The sequence below is a fragment of the Rattus norvegicus genome, chromosome 14, assembly GCF_036323735.1.
Source record: "Rattus norvegicus strain BN/NHsdMcwi chromosome 14, GRCr8, whole genome shotgun sequence".
Classification (NCBI taxonomy): domain Eukaryota; kingdom Metazoa; phylum Chordata; class Mammalia; order Rodentia; family Muridae; genus Rattus; species Rattus norvegicus.
The window spans coordinates 9,100,057-9,122,955 of NC_086032.1; the positions used below are offsets into that span (position 1 = coordinate 9,100,057).

The window sequence follows — 22,899 nt, forward strand, 5'->3', positions numbered from 1 at the left end:
CAGTTCAGGAGCACGCCACTTTGCCAACTTTCACTTACTTAAAAGCCATCATTTTTTATAATTGTGTATGTGCACAATTATAAAATACGTTAATTCCTCACCTTTCCACTTACTTTACTTATATCAAATGATCCAGCACAATCTGAGCGTGCTTAACATGAAACTATCACAATGGTAAAAACCTATGTAGCCTTTAAACCGGACTCAGTTCATAATTTTCTAATTTCAAGCAAACAAACCATAGAACCAAATACACACAAACAGAAGAATACAACACGGCTGGAATACTAGAAGATAATCCCCAACCACCACTGGTTTATTGGTCTTCTACAAGTTCCAATAAAAGAAGGGCAGTGGAATACAGTTAGAAAACCCAAACGAGACATACCCGTGGTATTAAAATATTGCTAAGCGACTCTTGTTTACAACCATTAGCAGCCTTAAACTAACCATAAACAGAGTTTTCCATGCAAGCCACAAAAGGCATCTCAGCCAAATGGGTGAAATAAGGACCCTTCCTGGGCTAGAGGGCGCTCGCCTTCCCGCCAAGCGCCTCCCGGTGCGCAGGCGCAAATCCCGCCCACCTAGGCCCCGCCCTCATTCTCCAGCCTCCCGTCGGGCGCCGCGATAGTGGCTGTGGCGGTAGCGACTGAGGCGGCAGTATGGAGGGCGAGAGCACGTTGGGGGTGTTGTCTGGCTTCGTGCTTGGCGCGCTCACCTTCCAGCATCTCAACACTGACTCAGATACGGTGAGCCGGGCGCGGCTTCCGACCCCGCCGCCCCTGCCCGCAGTCCCGTTCGCCCGGCGGGTTCGCGGACTGGGTCGCCCTCCCCGCCTCTCATCCGGGTCCTTTTTATCTGCTCGCGCTTGGACGTGAAGGAAAGTTCCCGGGGCCCTCCGGCTCGGCGAGGAAAGTCGGGTAGCTTTCCTGCCTCACTACCCAGCCCTTTGCGAGGGATCCCGGTGCCGTTCCTACCTGCAGCGCGCGCCGCTAGACTGGGGAGGATAGATACTGCTGCCAGCCGGAGGGGGTTGGCCGGTTCTTGGGCTAACCTGGCTTGTGACTCTAAGATCCGGCTACTTCTGTGCTCCTTTCCGTTACAAACGCAGTTTGTCCAGGATCAGATGTGTAGAAGCATTTTTAAGCCTTTGCCTACTTTCGAAGCCAGTGAATGAAATTGAAAACAAGTTTTAAGCCTGTCTTTTAAAACTTAAGAGATTAAAAACTTACCGAAAAACGTTGAGTTCTGGCAGTAGCATCTCTAGTAAGTTCTTAGTAACATAATGAAAGAAACTAGGAACATCTAAAATGAGTTGGGAACTGCGCTAACATAGTGCCGAGAGTACCGTACTGAACAGTTGGAGTAACACTGCGAAGTGTTGGCTCCTTCGCTATAAGTGTCAGATCTGTCTGGCCTAAAGTTGCTTCTCAGCACAGTCCTAATGATACGGAGTGTACATGGTGTGCATTACATCAAAGCACCAAGAGAAACAGATGGCATCTTCGAATGCGCGTTGTGCTCACTGGGCAGCGCGTACTAGTGTCTCCACAGGAGGATAGTATACAAACTGAAGCACTTCATATTAAAAACGGACATGTGCATCTCTGGGACTTGTTTTAGATGTTCAGTGTGAATATAAGTAAGCTGCCCTAACTCTGTAGTTTATGAGATTAGCCCTTGTAAACTACATCTTGGTGTTAGACCCTCGTTTCTCAGATACTTTAACGATAGTTTGTTTGTTTGAAGATTCATTTATTTTTATTTTATGTGTATGTTACCTACTGAACATCTGTGGATCAGACATGTGGATCCACGTAGGCCGGAAGAGGGCATCACATCCCCTGGAACTTAATGGGAGATACAGATGTGGTCACTGAGAACAGAACCCTGTTCTTTTGCAAGAGCAGCCACTGCTCTTAATGACTGTATCGTCCCTCCAGCTCAACTAAAATTTTTAGAGTTGGTTTCTGAATAATTGTACTTTTCCTAGTTTTTAACACTGAGAGTATCAAAATCAAGAACATTTGCTATTACAGATTTGTACCCATTTGATTCTGTTAAAACACTGGGACATTCCTTTATGTTTTTTTGATTGATTATTTTGATGAAACGGAGGCAGGGCATTATAAATTAATTTTAGTGAATAGAAGAGTTCACTTGATCTTTAAATGCACCTAAAGCAATACCTGAGCCACTGAAATGAAAAAAAAAAAAAAAAAAAAAAACAAATCTGCCTGTATTTTAAAAGAAAACAGGCACACAGTAGACCTCTTGGGAAGCAGATGCTGTAATTGAATTACCAATCTTTGTATTTTTTCATATTTTTAAGAGAGATTTAAATTTGAAAACATTGATCACTTTGGCATTCCATAGCTAAGAAGCCTCCACTGATGCCCAGAAATATGCGTAAAATCCAGATTTGGCTGCTCATTTGGAATATCTTGTGGGCTTTACTCCCTCTCTCCAAATGCCCACAGGAGCCTTGTGCTTCAAGACAAACTGCTCTCCTGGGCTCTTAAACACTCTCCACTTCTATGCTTGTGAATGCCTGCAGGGTGTGTCACCCTCTGCCTTCCCAAACTATTACCCAGCCCTTTAAAGACAGTTCCATGCTGTCTCCCTCACACCTTTCCCAGTTAGCCATGTGCCACGACCTGTAACACTAGCATATAATATGGAACTTCTGGGAAACTATGCCGAGGAGACACAACACTGATCCCCCCAGTGCTTCATACTGCTGCTTGTGTTTACTCTCGTAGGAGGGTCTTCTCCTCGGTGAAATGAAAGGTGAAGCCAAGAATAGCATCACTGACTCACAGATGGACAGCGTTAAAGTCGTCTACACAATTGGTGAGTCACTTGGTTCTGTGTGGTTTTGGTAGTTTACGTGCTGAGTGTAAGCAGCATAAATGTTGTCACTTTTACAGTTTAGTTGTGGGGAATACACACGTGTCTAGACTTGTGTGTGTTTAAACTGTTAAAATATATACTTTAATGTTTTTGAAAGCACTACAAAAAAGAAAAAGGAAAAAAAAAGATCCCAGAAACCAAAAGCTTGGGTGCAGTGGTACACACTTAAGAAGTGGAGGCAGGAGGATCAGGAGGTGAGCTCTGCACTTTGGCCCTGTAACACACGGAGTTGCAGGTGGACTTCAGGTTGGACGTGTCCCTGCCTCTCCGGAGAGTCACTTGCTTTCCGAGTAAGAGTGGTCTGTCTAAGGGGTGTGTCTCAACAGGGAATGAGTACTGCATAGTGAAGCTCCAGTGTGAGGTAAAAGTTCCTCATTGTGGTGGGCAAGCAATTAATATACTCATAACTAGAACTCCTTTTTCTTCTAGACATTCAGAAATATATTCCATGCTACCGGCTTTTTAGGTAAGTAATAGTATTAGTAAAAACAAGTAAATTATCTGTTATGAAAATTGTTTGCAAGTTAAATAATTTTAAAAACTAACAGTATCTTAATAACCAGGCATGGTAACTTAGTGTCTTGGTTACATGAAAGGGTTTTTTTCCAATACCCAGAGTGCACTAGTCCATGTCAACTGCACCTGCATTTCTTCACTAGTTACTACCTTATTAGTATTACCTTTAGCTGATTTCCACTGCCTCTGAAAAACCAGTTTTCTTTGAGAATTGCTTTTTCTTCTCACACACAATCTTTTCGTTGCATATTATAAATTCATGGCCAACATCTGTTCTGTTACTAACAGTCACCAAGCAAACAGATGGTGTCATTTTAAAGACTGTTTTATGATTTACATCAGCCACACAAGAAAAACAATCACTGTCGTATGTACACTCACACACTGTATACATGTCTAAGATGGTCTGAGTCACAGGGCATACATGTGGGGGACAAGGGTATGACAAACAGCATGGTGTGTTCTTAAACGGAGAGGGCAGGATGTGTCCGTCTTCTTCTAGCCTATACTACACACTGGACATGCAGATGTATTCATGAATGAGGGGCTCCTACTGGAACCTCCTAAGAAGGACGTCTTAGGGCTTCCGGACCAGCAAAGGATGAAGAGACAATAAAAAGTGAACCTGAATTTCTGGGCACCTACATTAAGAGTCAGGCTAGGGGTTGGGGATTTAGCTCAGTGGTAGAGCGCTTACCTAGGAAGCACAAGGCCCTGGGTTCGGTCCCCAGCTCCGAAAAAAAGAACAAAAAAAAAAAAAAAAAGAGTCAGGCTAATCTAGTAGTCCCTGAGCTGCAGAAACCACCTGATCACTAATGTCTGGGCCTTGTCAGTTCTGAAGGTAAAGAGGACATAAGGAGAGCTATCTGGAAATACGTCTCACTCATAAAGTTGCTCTACGCTTCGTCTTCAGTTAGAACCAGAATAATAAGCTGAAGTTCAAAATTTAATGGAAACCACAGAAGTACTTAGTGTAGTGATTCTCAATCTGTGGGTAGCAACCCCCTTAGGGGGTGGCTGGAATGATCCTTTTACATGGGTCACCTAACACCATTAGAAAACACAAATATTTACGTTATGATTCATAACAGTAGCAAAATTATAGTTATGAAATAGCAATGGAAATAATTTTATGTTTGTGGGTCATTACTACATGAACTAAATTAAAGGGTGCAGGCTTAGGAAGGTTGAGAACTACTAACTTAATGGTAGGACAAAACCACAAGAAATGGGATTCCTTTTTGTTGGTTTGTGTTGGGTTGGAAGGTGGGAATGCACCCTGGGCGTGTATGCTAAGTAAGTTTCTGCCAAGTCATAGCCCAGACTCTAGTATTTCTAACAACCCATCATGCTGGTCTGTCCCCCCTTACAAATAACATAGGTGAATATATTTAAAATGAAGTCTTCTGATGATATCTCTTGAAGTCCAAGTTAGATACGTGTTAATGCAGTTTTATTGGACAGCCCTACAAGGGTTGTGAAAATAGAACCCTGCGAGCTGTTTTTATACAGCCCTTCATCTAACAATATCATAGGGGAGTGAGAGAAAGAATATACGGTAGAAAGCAAGCAGCGATGGGTGGAGAAGCTTGAACTGTTCCTGCTGGCTGTTTACAGATAAGTTGTACCACTCTGCACTAACTACACTGCTTCTCAGACTTTCCAACCGAATACACTGGTTTGTTCATCTCAGAAGTCTATCTTGAAACCCAAAACTTAGTAACTTAAAAATTAGCACATAGGGGTTGGGGATTTAACTCAGGGGTAGAGCGCAAAGGCCCTGGGTTCGGTCCCCAGCTCCGAAAAAAAAGAAGAAAAAAAAATAGCACATAAATATGAGTTCTTGTTTTGGTTTTTGGTATTTGAAGACAGAGTTTCTCTGTGTAGCCCTGGCTGTCCTGGGATTTGCCTTTTTTAGACCAGACTGTCCTCGAACTCACAGAAACCCTTGTGCCCCCTGTGTGCTGGGATTAAAGGCTTGTGCCAACATGCTTGGCCTTTAAGTATGAATTCTTTACAGCATATCCTTATGGGGAGTTAGGTGACAGCAGGGCTCTGATTGTAGCCCAGGCTGTCCTAAACTCCCAAACTCTTCTGTCTCAGCCTTTCTTTCAGGTGTCACCACACCTGGATTATTGTGTTTCCATATAAAACTATAGAAGCCTGGCATAAATCCGTGTTCTCATGTGTTCATACATTAGCCTATGCGTGCATACCCCACGGTTCTTACTACCTTAGGCACCAGGTTGAAATGCTTAGAAATGAGCAGTGCTAAAGAATACAGCAATAAAATTATTATTATTATTATTATTATTATTATTATTATTATTATTATTATTATTAATGTTGTCTTCTCTCCCCTTCTCTGTTACCCTTCTCTTGGGATTGAACCCAGGAGCTGGGCATTGGTTTCTGGACCTGTCACAATTTCAGTCTTTATCGAAGTCACAAATATCATAGCAGATGTCTTTCAATGAACCCAGCTACCACTCAGCCCATTAAAGCAATTTTAATGGGGACTATTTTTTTCTTGTGGTACTGAAATTGAACCAAGGGCTTTACTTATGCTAGGTAAGCACTCGACCTAGGTAAGCTAGGTAAGCTGTAATCCCAGGTATTTGTTTGAGACATTGTCTTACTAAGTTGTTGGTTGGCCTTAAACTCACTCTTGTAGCCTAGGCAGGTCTTGAATTTGAGATCCTTAACCTGTTTAGTATTTCAGCATTATAAAAAGGAGCATTATCTCCTCAATGCCAAAGAGAGGGACTAGGGCTGAGGGGAAGGCTCCACTGTTGTACTTCCTGTAGGACTGAAGACCTGAGTGGGGCTCCAGGGTCAAGTGATAAGGTCGTGACTGATGAAGGAAAGCGACATCACCTTCTGGCTCTCCTGTGCGTGTGCACCTGATTACACAAGTGCTCACACCCATGTGCACACACAGACTACACCCACACAGGGAAGGGACTATCACTGGAGTCTCTCACAGGAAGAGAAAGCAAAACTAGAAGTAAATGTTTAGTGCCATTTAGTCTATATCTGAGATAATCCAGTTACAAAAACACTGGACTAAATCAGATTTATCCCCCCTTCCCAATCTCCCCAAATACCCTGAACAGACAGCTTTGGAATCAGCAATGAAACGTCCTTTCCTTACTGCTCTTCACCACTCATGTATTCTGTCATAGGTCATCAGGATGTCAACTGAATTGTGAACGAGAAAAATGAATGGTCTGATTCCTGTATTAATGAACACTTTTCTGTTCTGTTTTAGTTTTAAAATGTAATAGGCAAACTCATACCTGGAAGTTTTTCTGTTCTTTTTTGTTGTCATTGCCTATGGACATAATGCTTCTACCTTTAAGTGTTGATTTTTAAGTTCTCTCTACTATTATTGGCGCTCACAGGATGAGCGAGTGGAAGTGCATTTTGGTTGCACAGTACAGCTTAGGAGTGACTAATGTTAAAGTGCTAATAAAACTGTTCAGATTTTTATCTTATTTGAAAACCCTTTAATTTTGATTTTTATTTTTACAGCTTTTATAATTCTTTAGGTGAAGTAAATGAACACGCACTGAAGAAAATTCTTTCAAATGTCAAAAAGGTATTACCCTTTCTTTGTTAGTATTATTTGCACTATTTTGTGATCCTAAAAACAGTACTTTTACAGAACATTTAAGCAGTACTAATGGCATTCATTATAGCATGTAAGAAAAGACTTATTCTTCCCAGAAATGCAGGCAGTGCGTCTCTAAAAGCAAAACTACTCATTAAAAGTATCCATCGTGGGGCTAGAAAGAATGCCGAGTGGTTAAGAGCACTGGTTTCCTCTTGCCCTTGCTCTCCCTCTCTCACCCTTCCCCTCTTCCCCCTGTCCCTTCTCTTCCCATTCCCCTCCCCCCTTCTCTTCATGTGCTTATGGCTGGTCTCTACTCTACTCCTCTCCTTCTCTACTCTACTCTACTCTCCCTTGTCTCATCTTTTCATTAAACCACGTGGAACCAAAAAAAAAAAAAAAAGAGCATCGGCTGCTCTTCCAGAGGACTTGGGTTTGGTTCCCACATGGTAGCTCACAACTGGATACAAATCCAGTCCCAGGGGCTACAGTGCTTTCTTCTGTCCTCTGTGGAGACATACACAGTAGTACACGCACATAGTACACAGACAGACAGACAAGCAGGCAAAGCATACATAGAAAATAAAATGGGAAAAATATTGTATTACCATGATTTACACTGACGTCTGGCTGATTGCTTAACCACAGCCTTTTCCAGTCTGATTTATTCTAGGGTTAGTCCGTTTCTGTTATTGTCACATGGCTGAATTTTATTACTAGTGTTATTATTTATTGTCTTAGATGCTGAATTTAAGTAGCTGGGACTTGAGGTGTACGTCGCAGACCCTGGCTTGGCAGTTACTCTTTTATATAAATGTAGTTTCCTATGTTGCAGTTACATTTAAACCCTCCATATAATTTGTGTTCAAAAAAAAGTTACCAAACATTAAGAATCCCACCCCCAATCTAAGCTTCTTTTGAGGTATGCATTTTTGTCTTTAAAATTGTATATGTCTGAGAATAAAAGGAAATTTCAGGAAAAGTTTCAGTCACTTGGGATGGCAACACACATCTGATTTTAGAATGGAAATAGATCTAGATGTAATCCCAGGTATATAGGAAGCTAAGACGGATGGATTGGATGGATTTCAAGTCTGAGGCCTGCCTAGGCAACCCAGTGAGATCCTGACACTTGCAGGCAAAAAAAAAAAAAGGGGCGGGGGCTATGACGTTGCTCTGGTGCCCGGCTGCCTTGCATAAAGGCTCTGGGTGCAGTTTTCTAGCACTGAAGCACAAGGCCTGACACCTGAGCTCAGTCTGTGGAAACCATCTGGGGGAGGGGAGAATGAGTCCTGTTTGCTGTCCTCTGACCTCCCATGAGTAAAGCACTCAAACATACCTGCATATATGCATAAATACACACATACACATGTAAGTATCTTAAAAGAAAATGGGTGGACTTAAAAAATTATATTTGGAACCAACAAGATGGCTTAATGGGAAAATGTGCTGGCTTTGAAGCCATGACCTGAGTTTAATCCTGTGGATGAACAGGATGCAGAGGAGAGAAATGACTTCACAAGGTGTCCTCTGACCACCATACCTCACCTCCACATGCTCCAGAGCATGCCACATGTGCACACGGCACATGCACAAACAGTTAATGTCATTTACTCTCAATTAGATTATTTAGGAAGTATATCTGTGAGGACAGTTTTCTTCAAAAAGAGTGTTTTGTTTTTGAAATAACCTCACCATGTAGCCCACTTGATCTCTGAGCTTGTTATTCTCTTCTGTATTCCAAGAGCTGAGATTACAGGTACAAGAGCCATTTCTAATTTCTTGGCTTTAATGTACAAATAAATATATGGTAGGGTTTTTGTTATAATTACTATCAGTAATGAGAATTATTTTTGTTTGAGTTTATTGATGTTAATCATGAATTTGTTGGAACCCCAGTCTTCATGAATGCTACATAAGCATTTTACCACTGAGCCACACCCCAGTTCATAGTGATCTAACACCAGCCACACTTGCTGCCTAGGAATCCCGAGAAATGCCGATGCTGTTACTGCTCATAGTAGGGAGTCGCTCCCGAAACCATACTCAGGTCTGTGTGAGCACTCAGTTTGTTAAATGTTAAAGTATGTACGCTAAGATAACTTGAAAAGCTTTGTAATTGGGTCTGTTTCTGATTTATATAACTGAAGCTTTACCAACAGTTAGAAAAGCCATTTTAAGACAGGTGGGGTTTGATGCCTTTGATCCCAGCACTAGGGAAGCAGAGGCAGGTGGATGTGAGCTTGAGGCCAGCCTGGTCTACAGATGAAGTTCCAGGACAGCCAGGACTACAGAGAAAGGCACTGGCACACGTTTTTGTTTAGTCTTGTTGTGTCCCCAGGCTACACCACGGTGTTCTGGAGCCACTGGGTCACTGGGTACACGGCAGCTACTGCTTCAAGACCATTAATTTTTCCTGTATTCTCTTCAGACTGTGGTGGGTTGGTATAAATTCCGTCGTCACTCGGATCAGATAATGACATTTAGAGAGCAGTTGCTCCACAGAAACTTACAGACGCATCTTTCAAGCCCAGAGCTTGTTTTTCTGTTGTTAACACCAAGTATAACAACAGAGAGCTGCTGCACTCACTGCCTGGAACACGGCCTGTACAAACCTCAAAGTGGGTAAGTAGTGGCTGGCCCGGCTGTTTTCAGTAGAGCTGTCAGAGCGCTTTGTAGCCCTGAGTGTCTCCATACAGCGCTGCACTGCGCTTCCTAATAATGGGAAGTAAACCTTACTCCTGTGCCTATGGACTGCTCTAGACACAGACCCCTCGGTCTGATGGCTGGCTCACTGCAGGAAGTCCAGGCACTTCCCTTGGGTGTACTCATAGTCTCCTTGAATCTAAGAGTTAAGAGAGTACTGCCAACTGAAGTTAATTATATTGCTTATGTTGCTTATGGTAGATAACATAAATCTCAACATAACACCTGAAAGGTGGAATTTCTCTTACTTCCAACACTAGGACTAGATGGAACTAGACACTTTGTTAAGATTTTGGAATATTTGCATATGCTCACTGAAATATGTTGGGATTGGGACAGGCTCAAGTCTAAACAAAAGTAAATATATATATATATCTCCTATAAATATAACCTGGTCAATTTTTTTTTAACAATATTGCTTTTTTTTGAGTCAGTGTAGCCTAGGCTGGCCCTGAACTTGAGGTCTTACCACCTGAGTCTCTCTAGTGCTAGGATTAGATAATGGGTTATCATACAAAGCTTAGAACATACACTGGTACAGGCCTGGCACATGAAGGTCAGATGGGAAATCTTCCCTTTGTTTTTACTGTCTCCTTGAGACCGCTGAGCTGGATAAGGAATTGACAGATTGGCTCGTCTGGCATTGAACTCTCAATCTTCCTGTGTTAGCCTTTCAAGAAATTATTTTGTGTGACAGTGTTCAGAAGTTTTCACATTTTAAGCTGTGTGTGGTGGTGCACACTTACATCCCAGGAAGTAGAAGCAGGAGAGTTTCGAATTTGAGGTCAGTTTAGGTCACATGATAAGACCCTATCTCAGAGTCCAAGGTTTTGGACCAGGGATGCTGAACGTATTTGTTGTGCCCTTTTGGTGGGTGAGGACACAGTGCAGGGTCACACGCAGGCAAGAGTCCCTGCGGAGCTTCATCTCCAGCAAAGCTCCTTTTCCTCCCCCACTTCCTTTCAGGGTCTCGGGTAAGTATGGCAGTGCATTCCTGTAATCCTTGTGCTTGGGCGAGTGCAGGATTGTGAGTTCAAGGTTACGCTCAGCTGTACAGAGCTTGAAATTAGGTTGGACTAAAAAAAATTTTTAAAAAAGAAAAAGGACTGGTGACATTGCTCAGCTGGTAAAAAGCTTTGTCCCTCAAGCCTAAAGACCTGAGTTCCATCCCTAGAACCTTCATTGGAAGAAAAGAACCAACTTGTGACATTGTCTACCAACACTAAAACATTGAAAACGTACACACAGTATAATAAAGGTTTCCCCAGTGTTGCTTGTCATGGCCTTTCAACTGTTCTCCTCAGCCCCTGGGGTAGCTTTACTTCCTTACTTCACATGCCCATGGCAGGAGAGATAGCCATTAACCTATCTTCACACAATCTTATGCTATGTACTTCTTGGCTTTGTTTGCTTTTGAGACGGGGTTTCTCAGCAGCTCTGGCTGTCCTAGAACTTTCTTTGTAGATCAGGTTAGCCTCAAATTTGACCTGCTTCTGCCTCCTGAGTGACATCTTTTAAAGGCTAGTTGCTTCAGGAGCTAGAGATGGGTCAGCAATTAAGAGCACTGGCTGCTCTTCCAGAGGATTCCCAGTACTCATTCAACAGCTCACAACCATCTGAGCTCCAGTTTCAGGGAGATGTGACACTCTTTTTGGCCTGTGAGGGCACTAATGGTGCACAGACATACATACGTGCAGGTGAAACACCCATATGCATAAAGTAACAAAAATTAAACAAAACTAGCTGCTTTGATTTGGCTCATCTGGGTAGATTCTATATTGCTAAATAACGAGGTGGGGAGTATTTTAATGCTGTTAGAGTGGCCGTGCTGATGGCAGATGTTGTCCTTTTATTTTAAATGTTTTTTTCATCAGGCTTTTTCATAAGGTACCTTTGGTGGTTACCAATCTGGGAATGTCTGATCAACTGGGTTATAAAACAGAGTCTGTTTCCTGTACGTCCACTGTCTTTAGCAGAGCTGTGAGGACATACAGGTAAGACTTACTCACGGGCAATAAAGGCCAAACGAACCCACACGTAACTGGGAATATTTTCACCTCCACGCTTCCACTTAGACTTGTCTGCTTAAAGCTCTGTATATTTACTGAAGGAAATCATTTTCTTACAGTTCTCAATTTTTTAATGAAGATGGATCATTAAAGGAAGTACGTAAGATAAATGAAATGTATGCTGCTATACAAGAAGAATTAAAGGTAGGTTAACAGAAAGCACATAGGGACCACTTCAGAGCTCACATCTACAGATGGCTCTGAATTGTTTCATAGAAACATTGGCATTTGTGGGGCTGGAGAGATGGCTCAGCAGTAAGAGCACTGGCTGCTCTTCCAGAGGTCCTGAGTTCAGTTCCCAGCACCTACATGGCAGTTAACAAATGTTTGTAATTCCAGTTCCAGGGGATCTGACACCCTCACACGACAGAAAGATAGGTAAAACACCAATGCACACAAGATAAATAGAGAAATTGTAAAAGAAAAATTGGCATTTGTTGGGTGTGTATTACATTCTTCCATAAGAGAGACCACCACCTCTGTAGGTAGCTATACAAGACTGACTTTGTTTTCATTATTCACGGCTATATTTTCTCTTTCTTCTTGCTTGAAAAATGGTCTCATTGGAGCTCTGGCTGTCCTGGAACTTGCTGGGTAGGCTGAGCTGACTTTGGACTCAGAGATTCTCCTGTCCCTGCCCCCCAAATGCTAGGATTAAAGGCATTTGCCACCAGGCCCAGCCGCATCGTCTCTTTGTAAAATGAAGGGGGAGCAGACATTTAGAAGCACAGTCATCTCTACAGCACTAGAGTTTGTCTTACTGTTTCAGTGTAGCTCACTGTAGAGAAGATGAATCCTAGCTGCAAGACAGTTATTGGGCCAGTATAAAATAAAGGGGACAGGATTGAGGACGAGTGGAATCTGGCCCGAGAGCTGGAGAGCTGTACCATCTAAGAAAGCCGAGCATAGCCTTGACTCATAATCCTGCCCTCACCTAAGCACAGGGATTACAGAAACGTGCCACTGGGACCCTTTCTTTATTCATTTATGATTTGTGTATGTGCCATGCTGTCTGCGTGTACACCTGTGTGCCAGCAGAGGGCATCAGAGCTCTTTATAGATGGTCATGAGCCACCGTGTGGTTGCCGGGAGTTGAGAACTTCAGGCCTCTGGAAGAGCAGTCAGTGCTCTTGGCCACTGAGCCCTCTCACCAGCCCCTGAGATGCTTTCTTAAGGGAAGGGTTAAAAAGGTCACATCCTTAATTGGACAAAGTGGCCCAAAGTTGTTCCATGGGCATGGACTACGTTCCTCACTGGGCCTCAGCCCCTGGGGAGCTGCCCTGTGAAGCTGTGCACGCAGCTCGGTTGGTGCAGTGCTTGCCTAGCGTTCACAGGGCGCTGAACCCAGCACACAACAGTGGTGGTGCACACTGCAGCCCTGGGGAGCTGAGGCAGGAGCTTAAGGTCATCCTTGGCTGCATAGGAAGTCGGAGGCCAGCCTGGGAGACACAAGGATTTCTCTAGTAAGTTGAAAACTCATGAGTCCAAACTGGGAATATCAGTCAGCATCCTCAGTTGAATATCTAAAAATCTATTTTCATGGTAACCAGTCTTTCATGATTCCCTTAAAACAGTCACCTTTGTCTGTCTTATTTTAGTTGTTTGGTTTTGTGTTGTTTCTTGGTGTTGTGACACAGGCTCTGTAGCCCAGGTTGGCCTTGAACCCTGCTCTAGAGGATAACCTTTAACTGCTAATCCTGCCCTGCATCCTAAATCTCAGTTCTGTTTGGGGTGGACATGGGGACTTGAGGCTGTGCTGTGTCACTGAGCTCTGTCCTCAGCCCAGGGTATATATTTTATTTCAAAACAAATTTTATCTGATTTCTATAATCAACAAAATATCCGGTATATAAATCCAGAAATAAATGGAAAATTAACACATCCAAAAAGCATGTTAGTGTCTACAAAGCAACAAAATTGTTATTAGGGTCTTCCAAAAATAATTCCAAATTAAAAAGTAAATGGTATTTTACATTTTATACCACTTCTCAGTGGTATTATATTGTGAGCCTAGATTCCCATTAGTATGAAACGTGCAATTTTTTTAATCTGTGCCCTTACTGTATTTTGTAGACTATATGCCAAAAAGTTGAACAAAGTGAACGAGAAGTAGAGAAACTATTGATGGATGTAAACCGATTAAAAGAAGTTAGAAAAAAACAGCAAGCACAGGCTAAAGGAGCAGGTAAGCAGCAGATGGACACACAGACTGTCTTTCCTCTGCTCTGGCTCAGTGGACAAGCCGGCTGCCCTAACTGATGTCCTGACGTACTGGGATTATGAGTGGTGACTACACTGTGCCCTTAGGTCTTCCCAGAACAGGGCACTGTAGTGGCCGTGCTGTGTTTGATAAAAAAGTGTACGGCTGACATAGAATAGTACGACACATGAATAGAGAGTTGGTGTTATGTCATTCTTATTCTGAGTATTCTGTCTGTTGGAATCGATTTTTACGTTGCTGATACAGCTAATTATCAAAGATTGTGAAGCAAGTGCGTGTTAAGCTCTTTCTTATTTCCTTTAGGAGAGAAGAGCCAAAACCATCCCCAGGAGAACATTCTCCTCTGCCAAGCTTTACGAACATTCTTTCCAGAGTCTCAAGTTCTTCACTCTTGCGTTATTTCTTTGAAAAATAGACATATTTCTCACAGTGGGTGTAACACTGACCACCATCTTGATGTGGTGGATAAGCTAACCTTAATGGTGGAGTACGTTTACAGCCCTGAAGCTAGTCCAGCACCTGCAGCCCCACTGAGCAAACGTAAAGCTCTAGACACACAAGATCAGTGGCCTGCGAAGAGACCACGGCTGCTAGAGTCAGAAAGCAGACCTGGGCCAGCATTTCGAGGCAGTCACCAGGACAAAGCCTCCTCAAGCAGCCTCGATATAGACACAGAGGTGGGGAGCCCGGAAGATGATACTGACTACCCTCGCTCTCCCACATTTTGATTCTTTGTAGAGGACATTTTTTACTAGACTGGAGTTTAGGGCACTTATTTTTACTCTTTGCTTCCTGGAGTAATAGAGTTCATGCTTTTACTCTATTCAGCTGTTTGTAATACATGGATATTTTTACTGTTCAACTGCTTATAATATATAGGTAAGTTAATATTTTATAAAGTATCTTAAAAATTCTTTATCTATGTATGTGTGTGTATATATATAGTTATATTTACATATATAAACTTAGGGTGTGGGAATTATGAATGGTAGGCAACTTCTTTACCACTGAGCTATAGTCCAGATGTGTTTGTTTATTTGTTTTTGGGTTGTTTTTTTTGGTTTAGCTTGGGTGTTTGGTTTTTGTGGGAGTTTTTTTGGGGGGGGTGGCATTGGGACAGGGTCTCTCTGTGTAGCTCTGGCTGTTCTAACCTCACACATATCTACCTGCCTCTGCCTCCCAAGTCCTGAGACTAATGCTGTGTGCTACCGTGTCCAGCCAGCTAAGATTTTATTTCAAAACCACAAACCTCCTAGCTCTCCCCGCCCCAGCCCTGGAATTGTTGAGGGAAAGACATAAATACGTGCATTCTTTTCAACTAGAACATTCTTCAAGTTGGGAAAAGAGACACTAGGCTTATTCACCACCTGGAAAGAAGCACGGGCGTCTGTAAACCTGGGCCTCAGACCTGGCTCGGCTGGCACAGGCATCTGTTGTCAAGACTGATGACCTGAGTTGGACTCTGAGGCTCCTCCCACAGGCTCTTCTGACTTCCACACACATAAGGACTATGGCATATACATGAAATCCCCATAAATACATGTAGTAAAAATGTTAAGGTTTGCAAAATCTTATTTTTATCTAAACTTTAAGATTCTTACTGAAGAGAGCCCAGCAGTTAAGAGTGCTTGAAGCACTTCCAAAGGGCTGTAGTTTGGTTCCTGGCACTCACATTAGGCAGCTAACCACCACCAGTTACTCCAACTCTAGGAGATCCGTTGTCCTCCTGTGCACTACTACACACGCACTCATGCACACACACAGAGAAACATAAAGGAACAACTCTCACTTAAAGTGACTACAGTATGCTAAGGGGGACTTCCTGATTTGCATCTATACACAGTTCCTGTTCTATGGGTTCAGGCTAGATGGCGACTTGAGCTCAAGGAATCTCAGAAACAGTCCTTGTAGATGTATTGTCTCTTCCCCTGTGGTATGACGTGTACACATGGCCCCCTCATGTCCAGTCAGTGGGTGTTAACACTGAGTGCACACTTCACCCCTGTTCTTCCACTTGTTACTTCCTAGAGAAACCACCCAAGATGGCAGTGGCCCTTTGATCTGCGTGTGGATATGCACTGACTATATGGGGTCTGAAACCTACCCAGAGGGTGATGGAAACACTGTGCAGGGCAGGAAAAGGGGAGCCCCTGTTGTCAACTGCTCCTACTCGCATCACAGGCGACTGAAAGCGGGTTGTGGATGTGCTGTCCTTCCCTGTAAGAAACAGTCTGTTTAAGGATAGGCTGGTCCAGGGGTACACAGTGTGTCTCACTGCAACTGGCCCAGTATCAATCCCAGTGTACATCTCTGCAAGGAGAACCCTAATAACCAGGTACAGGTAAACATTTACTGGTTATCCTCTGGCATGTGCCAAGTACACACAGTTTTATTCTGTCTAAACCCGGGCCTACATGTGCACATGGAAGCAGTGCCTAGCACTGACAAGGCAGAGGTAAGAGGCTGCCCGGAGCTTCTTAATCAGCTGGTCTAGCCTAAGTGAACTTTACATTCCGTGGAGACACACTGAGAACACCTATATCAACCTCTGGCCTCCATAAACCCCTGTGCACTTGCACACAAAAACGAAAATGACTCCAAGCAAATTTAATGCCACAGCCGTTAACGTGGGATTCAAACAAACACTCTGACTTTCTAGAACCATTCCCCTAAAACCATCCCATCATAAGAACAGAATCTGCTCTGGGTTGGGATTCTAATAGAAGCCCTCTCCTTCCATAATCTGTACTATAAGTTGTGACAACCCTGAGGAATCACTTTACCAAAGTGTACAGTATCCATTACCATCAGAAGCACTGCCTAGCGCATTCATTGGGGTGGACTAATTCATCCTAACCCACAGAAAGACACGTCTACTCAGATGAGCCGAGTCTGCTGACAAGAGCACTCCCAGGCTTATTGGCAGGAACTTTACAAAATTTATTCTCGGTATCTGATGTTGCAAACTTTAGGGTCTTTGAGATATGCCGGATCCTTGTATGTAACTGGCATAAACCCTGTAAAGAGATAAGTAAAGTTCTTGACAAAGATAATGAGCAAAACCTTAAAGTGGTCTGGCTCGGTCGTGCAGGTGAACCTACCCATTTTCTGAGCTCGCTTAATGGCTTTAGTCACTTCCTTCTGCTTCTTCCCACAAAGACCTGTGAAAATAGAAGAGGTGCTTCTACATGACCGGGACATTATTACTACATTCACAACGCGTTATTACTACATTCACAACACTTTTCTAAGTTGACGATGCCAAGTTTCCTCTGCGAAGAGTCAGAAAGGTAAATCTTTTGCGGTCCTTTGGTCTCTCACACTACATTGTTACTGCAGTAACTGGGTATCAAGTGAACATCCATGTGGCAGAAACAAAACAAACATAAAACCAAATGACAGTTTGGATATCAGTTGCTGGCACTAAGTTTTAGTCTAAAAATGGTAATTTTAAAATGGATTTGGTTTTATTTTCAATTGAGTGCAGATGCTTGCAGAAGCCAGATATGCTAGGAACTGAGGGTGCTCCAATCCTCAGTAAGAACAATGTGCATTTTAGGCTGCTGGGCCACCTGTCTACACTGAAGACCCCGTTTTCCTGTCTTCCTGAAGCCTAGATTTCTCTATGTTGTCACCCTGTAGTTACTGTGAGTAAAGGCACTGAAGATAGTTCTCCCGAAGGACCTCACTCTGGGCCTTGTGGCAGCAGGTTTAATCGTGACTTGGCATGGTTTGAGGACCTGCCAGTCTCCTGAAATAAAAGCAGTCGATGCAATTCTTACCTGCACTTACTTTATTTCTTCTCCGTTTTGAGACAAGGTGTCTCTGTGTAGCCCTAACTGTCTCGGACTCACAGAAATCCACCTGGCTCTGTCTCCAGAGTGCTGAGGTTAAAGACGTGCACCACCACACCCAGCTTACAAGTACATTTCTTTGATTAAAAAAAGTACCTGTTGGGGTTGGGGATTTAGCTCAGTGGTAGAGCACTTGCCTAGGAAGCTCAAGGCCCTGGGTTCAGTCCCCAGCTCCGAAAAAAAGAACCAAAAAAAAAAAAAAAGTACCTGTTATGTGCCTTCCGTAAATGCATCCGGTAAATGGAGAAATAAACTGGGACAAAAGCTGTTTGGAGTTATGTAGAGGGGATAATATTAGTATATTTGTTATTCAGCCCTAAACTATAAATTTAATTTTTTATAAACATCAAGTTTTGTAAACATTTAATGTTTCAGACATAGTTAATAACATAAAATAAAATACCTTGTAGCAACAAGCCATCTTTACAAGTTAACATCTAGTGTGTCAAAACTCCACAAGACCAAGTGTCATGAGTCAGCCATGTGTTTAGTGCTGTGGCTACTGACTCCTAAGCTACAAGCATCTAAAATACTGCTGCTCACAGCCAGTGAGTGGACCTTTGCCCTGCCACGGCGGGCTGTCACACATGAGGGCATCTACGCTAACTTACTTCCGTAGAACACGTTCAGAACACTGTCTAGGTACTGGGCACTGTGGCTCTTCCCACAATTACTGCTGCACTGTAGTTTTTACAATTTGTTGCATTTTCTCCTTCAAAAGTGGCTATTTGGGGTTGGGGATTTAGCTCAGTGGTAGAGCGCTTGCCTAGGAAGCATAAGGCCCTGGGTTCGGTCCCCAGCTCCAAAAAAAAAAAAAAAAAAAAAAACCACTTAACTATAATATCACATCATTCACTCTCCCTAAATTTGTTACTTTGTTTTGTTTCGAGAAAAGGCTTCTCTGGGTAGCCCAGGCTGTCCTGGAACCCCCTCTGTAGACCAGGCCGGCCTAAGACTCAGCAATCCTGCTTCTGCTTCCCTAGTGCTGGGATTAAAGGCGGGCACTGCCATCGATCGCCCAGCTAAACCTGCTGTTCCTAATTTGCTGAAAGCTTAAGGAGAAATAGTATTTAAAACAATAGCATAGTGAACTGCAAAGGTCAACTTCCCAAAAGGAGCTTTCCCAAAACATGCATCTATCAATGTGCATGAGCTTCTGTGCAGAAATAGAAAAAGGAGAAATAGTAACCCAAATACTAGTGAAATGAGGGGATGAGGGCTCCGAATTGAATAGAGCTAACATAGGAAGTTACAACAAGATTTGATATCTTGAAGTTGCTGATCCAACCTACATAAAACCTGCCGACAGTGCCAATCCTCTGAGCAAATAAACAGCAGACCCCCAGTCAAGTGTCGTAGAGGGAAAACCAGTGTTTACCTGTACATTCTTGTAATCTACACGTTTCTCACACAAGACGCACTTCTTAAGAGGCTCTTTATAGGGGTTTTCCATTGGGATTGGCTAGGATAAAAGGAAATCTCATAAAGAAAATGGGTTGAGACTCAATCAGAGAAATTAAAGCTATAGCTACATTTATACATTTCTATACAAGTACTTTATTTTGTGTCAGTCTGGCTAAAGAGAGATTGCCACCTTAAATATCCCGCCTTGAAGCAGAAAAGGATTTCCAAGATAAGTTGATTAAAGGATTCTTGCTCGAAAGCTGTGTTTCAGTTGCATATAATCAAAGTATCTTCGTTTACTTAAAATTAATTCAATTAAAAGTTTATTTCAAGACAGTTGCTTGGTATAAACATAATTCATTTCCTTTTAGATTAATTTATTAGAAGTATACATGTGCTAAGTCATTTATCCATCCACAAATGTCCTGCCAGGTATTCTTTATCGTTTCACTTTATAAATACAGTGTTCAATGGTTTCCTGCAGTACGAGGTTTGTTACCATCTCCTTCACAGAATGCTATGTGGTCTGTGGGCCCTGCACATTTTTCCACCTTGCTGTTTCTGACACAATGCCTCCCTCTAATTATAAGTATAGTTGTCACCAGTATAGTGACATTTCAAGTTTTGGTGAGCATACTAACAGGATTCATTGTGTGAAGTGTGTGTGTGTGTGTGTGTGTGTGTGTGTGTGTGTGTGTGTGCATGTGAGTGTGCATGCCCCTGTGTAATTATGCTTTGTTCTTATTTACCTTCTGCTGCTCTCAATCACCCAGCCTCTCTCCTCTTTCTAGTTCACGTCTTCATCCCCAATAACATCCCTTTCTGCTCTTAGGACTAACACAACATATATATTCCATAAACCTACCTCTTTTGTCTCTCCCCTGCCCTTTTTCTCATCACAATCCTTTTTCAGTGTTCCTGTTTTGTTTGGGGTTTTTTGTTTGTTTGTTTGTTTGGTGTGTCTCCTAAAATAAGCTCTCACTGTTAGCTCCAGCTGTCCTACAACTCGCTATGAAACATGGTAATCTCCAGTTCCCCATCCTTCTGTGTCAGCCTTCCAAATGCTGAAATTACAGGTTGTACCACCATACCCTGGCACAGGGTCTTAGTTTAGAAATGGCTTTGAAATCTCTAGTTTTCCTTAATTGTGATGAAGGAGTATGACTGTGTGCATCTTTCTGTGTGAAAGAAACAGAATTTCCATTAGTCACACAACCTAAAAAAGAAATGTAAATTCATCCTTCTAAAGTATGATGCAAGAATTAGATGGATTCACATTTGTGTAAACAACTTCCTAGGTATTTAACAGTTCCTTTAAGATTTCTTTGATTTCTTGCTGTTTTGTTTTGTGTTTTTTTTTTTACACTTGATTTTAGCCAAAAGATCAAAAAGTGATTGTTTTTGTTGTTGCTGTAGCCCAGGTGGCTTCCAACTCATAAGCAAGCTCCTCTTGCCTCCACTTTTTTTTTTTTTTGGTTCTTTTTTTCGGAGCTGGGGACCGAACCCAGGGCCTTGCGCTTCCTAGGCAAGTGCTCTACCACTGAGCTAAATCCCCAACCCCTTGCCTCCACTTCCTAAGTGCTATCACAATGTGTGTGTGTGTGTTCACGAGCAGATCTAGCGTGCCCTGAACATAAGCCGTATCCCTTCTCAACTCCAGCTAAGTTCTTGAGTGCATGTTCACAATTTAAACCCATAAAAATACACCCACAGTTCAGAAGCAACTAGTTGAATGTCTTACTGTAAAACCTGAATTTAGATCTTTTATCAAAGTAGCCTGTTAACTCTGACGAATGAGATGAAGACAGTGCCTTCCAAATTTCTATTACTTATAATTATCCTATCCACCAAAGCTATCTTTAGACATTCTCAAATCAAGTATCCTTATATTTAAAGAGAAATATATTACAGGCTGATTCTAGGAATTCTCTTCAAACCCAAGTGACTATAGTCAATAAAAGGTAACCATTATTTTGTCCTATAATAGAATTTCAAACACTTAAAAAAAAGGTAGGCTGAATTTGGAAATTAATTAGTAATATAAGGGGGGAAATCTGGGGCTGGCAGGGTGTCCGTGGTTAAAAGCACTGCCTAACCTTACTGAGTACAGGGTTTGGATACCAGCACTCACTCACATCCAATGGTTTACGACCACCTCTTAATTCCAACTCCAGGAGAATCCAATGCCCTCTTCTGGTTTCCACAGCTGCCCTCCCCCCATGTACACCCAAAGAATAAAATAATGTTTTCTTTAAAAAAATAAAAAGGAATCTTACCAGGTCTTCATTGCTGGTTACCTGTTCATACTGTGAAAAACATCTTCTCCATGGCACAGAAACTAAAGAGAAAATACGACGACATAATTATTTTAATTTGCTGAATATCTAACCAAGACTTACAGTTTTTAAAGAGGCTAGATGAACCAAAAGGCACAATCATGAACATTCTTTTCACACAATGATTAGTTAACATCCTGTTAGATTTGGGACACAATAGGACTCAAAATGAGCGATTCCAAAGGCTTTGAATAAAGGTCATAATGTGTGTGTGTATTACAGTTACAACGGATTGTAACGCAAATATGTCCAGAAACAACAGAATGGTACTGTCATTCCAAAGGGAAAATTAAAAGATTCAAGTCGTTGACAAAGAAGCATAGAAACAAAAACAAAGTTAATGGTTGACTACACCATGCAGACAGGAGCCTAGATAGCATAACTGTTTCCTGAGAGGCTTCATCCAGTAGTGGATAGAAACAGATGCAGAGATCCACAGCCAAAAACAGTCGGTGCACAGCAAGTTTTATGGAGAGGTGGCAGGCGGGGGGGGGGGTGTTGAGAGAGTCAGAGAGGTCAAGGACACCACAAGAAGATCTGCACGATCAGCTAACCTGGGCACATGGGGGCTCACAGAGACTGAACCACCAAGGAGCTGGCCCTGGGCCAGCTACACACTTGTAGCATTATGTACACATTGGTCTTCATGTGGGTTCCCTAACAATTGGAGTGGGACCTGTCTCTTATTCTGTTGCATGCCATTGGATCCCCTTCCTCTCTCTGCGCTGCCTGGTGGAGCCTCAATGGGAGAGAATGTGCCTAGTTCTGCGGCGACTTAATATCGGAGGCTGCGGTGGTACCCAAGGTGGGCATTCCCTTCCTCTGAGGAGAATGGCTGAAGTGTAATGGCAGAGGAGGGGTTTGTGAGGATAGACTGGGCGGAGGGGGCTGCGATCGGGATGTAAAGTGAATAAACAATGAGGAAAAACAGTTGACTACACCTCAAAGTCCTCTTCAGCTCTAGGAAACCAGTCTAGGGCGAGTCATGCTTCCCACCTATCTCAAACCTAATCGTATAGAATCATTTTGCTAACAGTGAAGACCCCACCGACAATCGGAACCGGAGTGCGGCTGCAATGCCATGCCGGACATTTTACCCGCGTGAGTTGCGCGATCCGTGAAGCAGCCAGTCGCGGTTGTCAAGTTCTTCCTCCCTATACAGCTGCGCAGAGCAAGCAGACCTGCCATGGTTCTCTGCCCTTCCTCTTCCTTTCCGTTTCCCTAAGCGCCCCCGACAGGTCCCTTCCGATATTCTTCCCCTGCTGGC

General features: G+C 42.8%; 2 protein-coding genes across 7 annotated transcripts; one reads left to right on the forward strand and one right to left on the reverse strand.

Moving 5' to 3' along the window:
* Positions 1–593: 593 nt before the first annotated feature.
* On the forward strand, positions 594–14,956 carry Abraxas1 (abraxas 1, BRCA1 A complex subunit). Of its 4 annotated transcripts, NM_001009633.1 has the most exon segments (9): positions 614–749; positions 2,763–2,853; positions 3,343–3,379; positions 6,964–7,030; positions 9,474–9,667; positions 11,623–11,742; positions 11,877–11,961; positions 13,891–14,002; positions 14,342–14,951. In NM_001009633.1, coding segments are annotated over 9 exon segments (1,218 nt in total). In that variant the 5' UTR covers positions 614–662; the 3' UTR covers positions 14,767–14,951.
* A 1,675-nt stretch (positions 14,957–16,631) lies between these two features.
* Positions 16,632–22,887, reverse strand: Mrps18c (mitochondrial ribosomal protein S18C). Of its 3 annotated transcripts, NM_001105996.1 has the most exons (6): positions 22,730–22,850; positions 21,573–21,634; positions 19,271–19,354; positions 18,100–18,157; positions 17,140–17,199; positions 16,632–17,055 (listed from the first exon to the last, which is right to left on the reverse strand). In NM_001105996.1, exons 1-6 carry the CDS (start codon positions 22,818–22,820, stop codon positions 16,979–16,981), a joined length of 432 nt encoding a protein of 143 aa, NP_001099466.1. In that variant the 5' UTR covers positions 22,821–22,850; the 3' UTR covers positions 16,632–16,978. The 3 variants fall into 3 exon arrangements, with proteins under 3 accessions (NP_001099466.1, XP_063128967.1, XP_063128968.1); XM_063272897.1 differs by having other exon boundaries at positions 16,958–17,199; positions 22,730–22,887; XM_063272898.1 differs by lacking the exons at positions 16,632–17,055; positions 18,100–18,157 and having other exon boundaries at positions 17,135–17,199; positions 22,730–22,887.
* Positions 22,888–22,899: the final 12 nt, after the last annotated feature.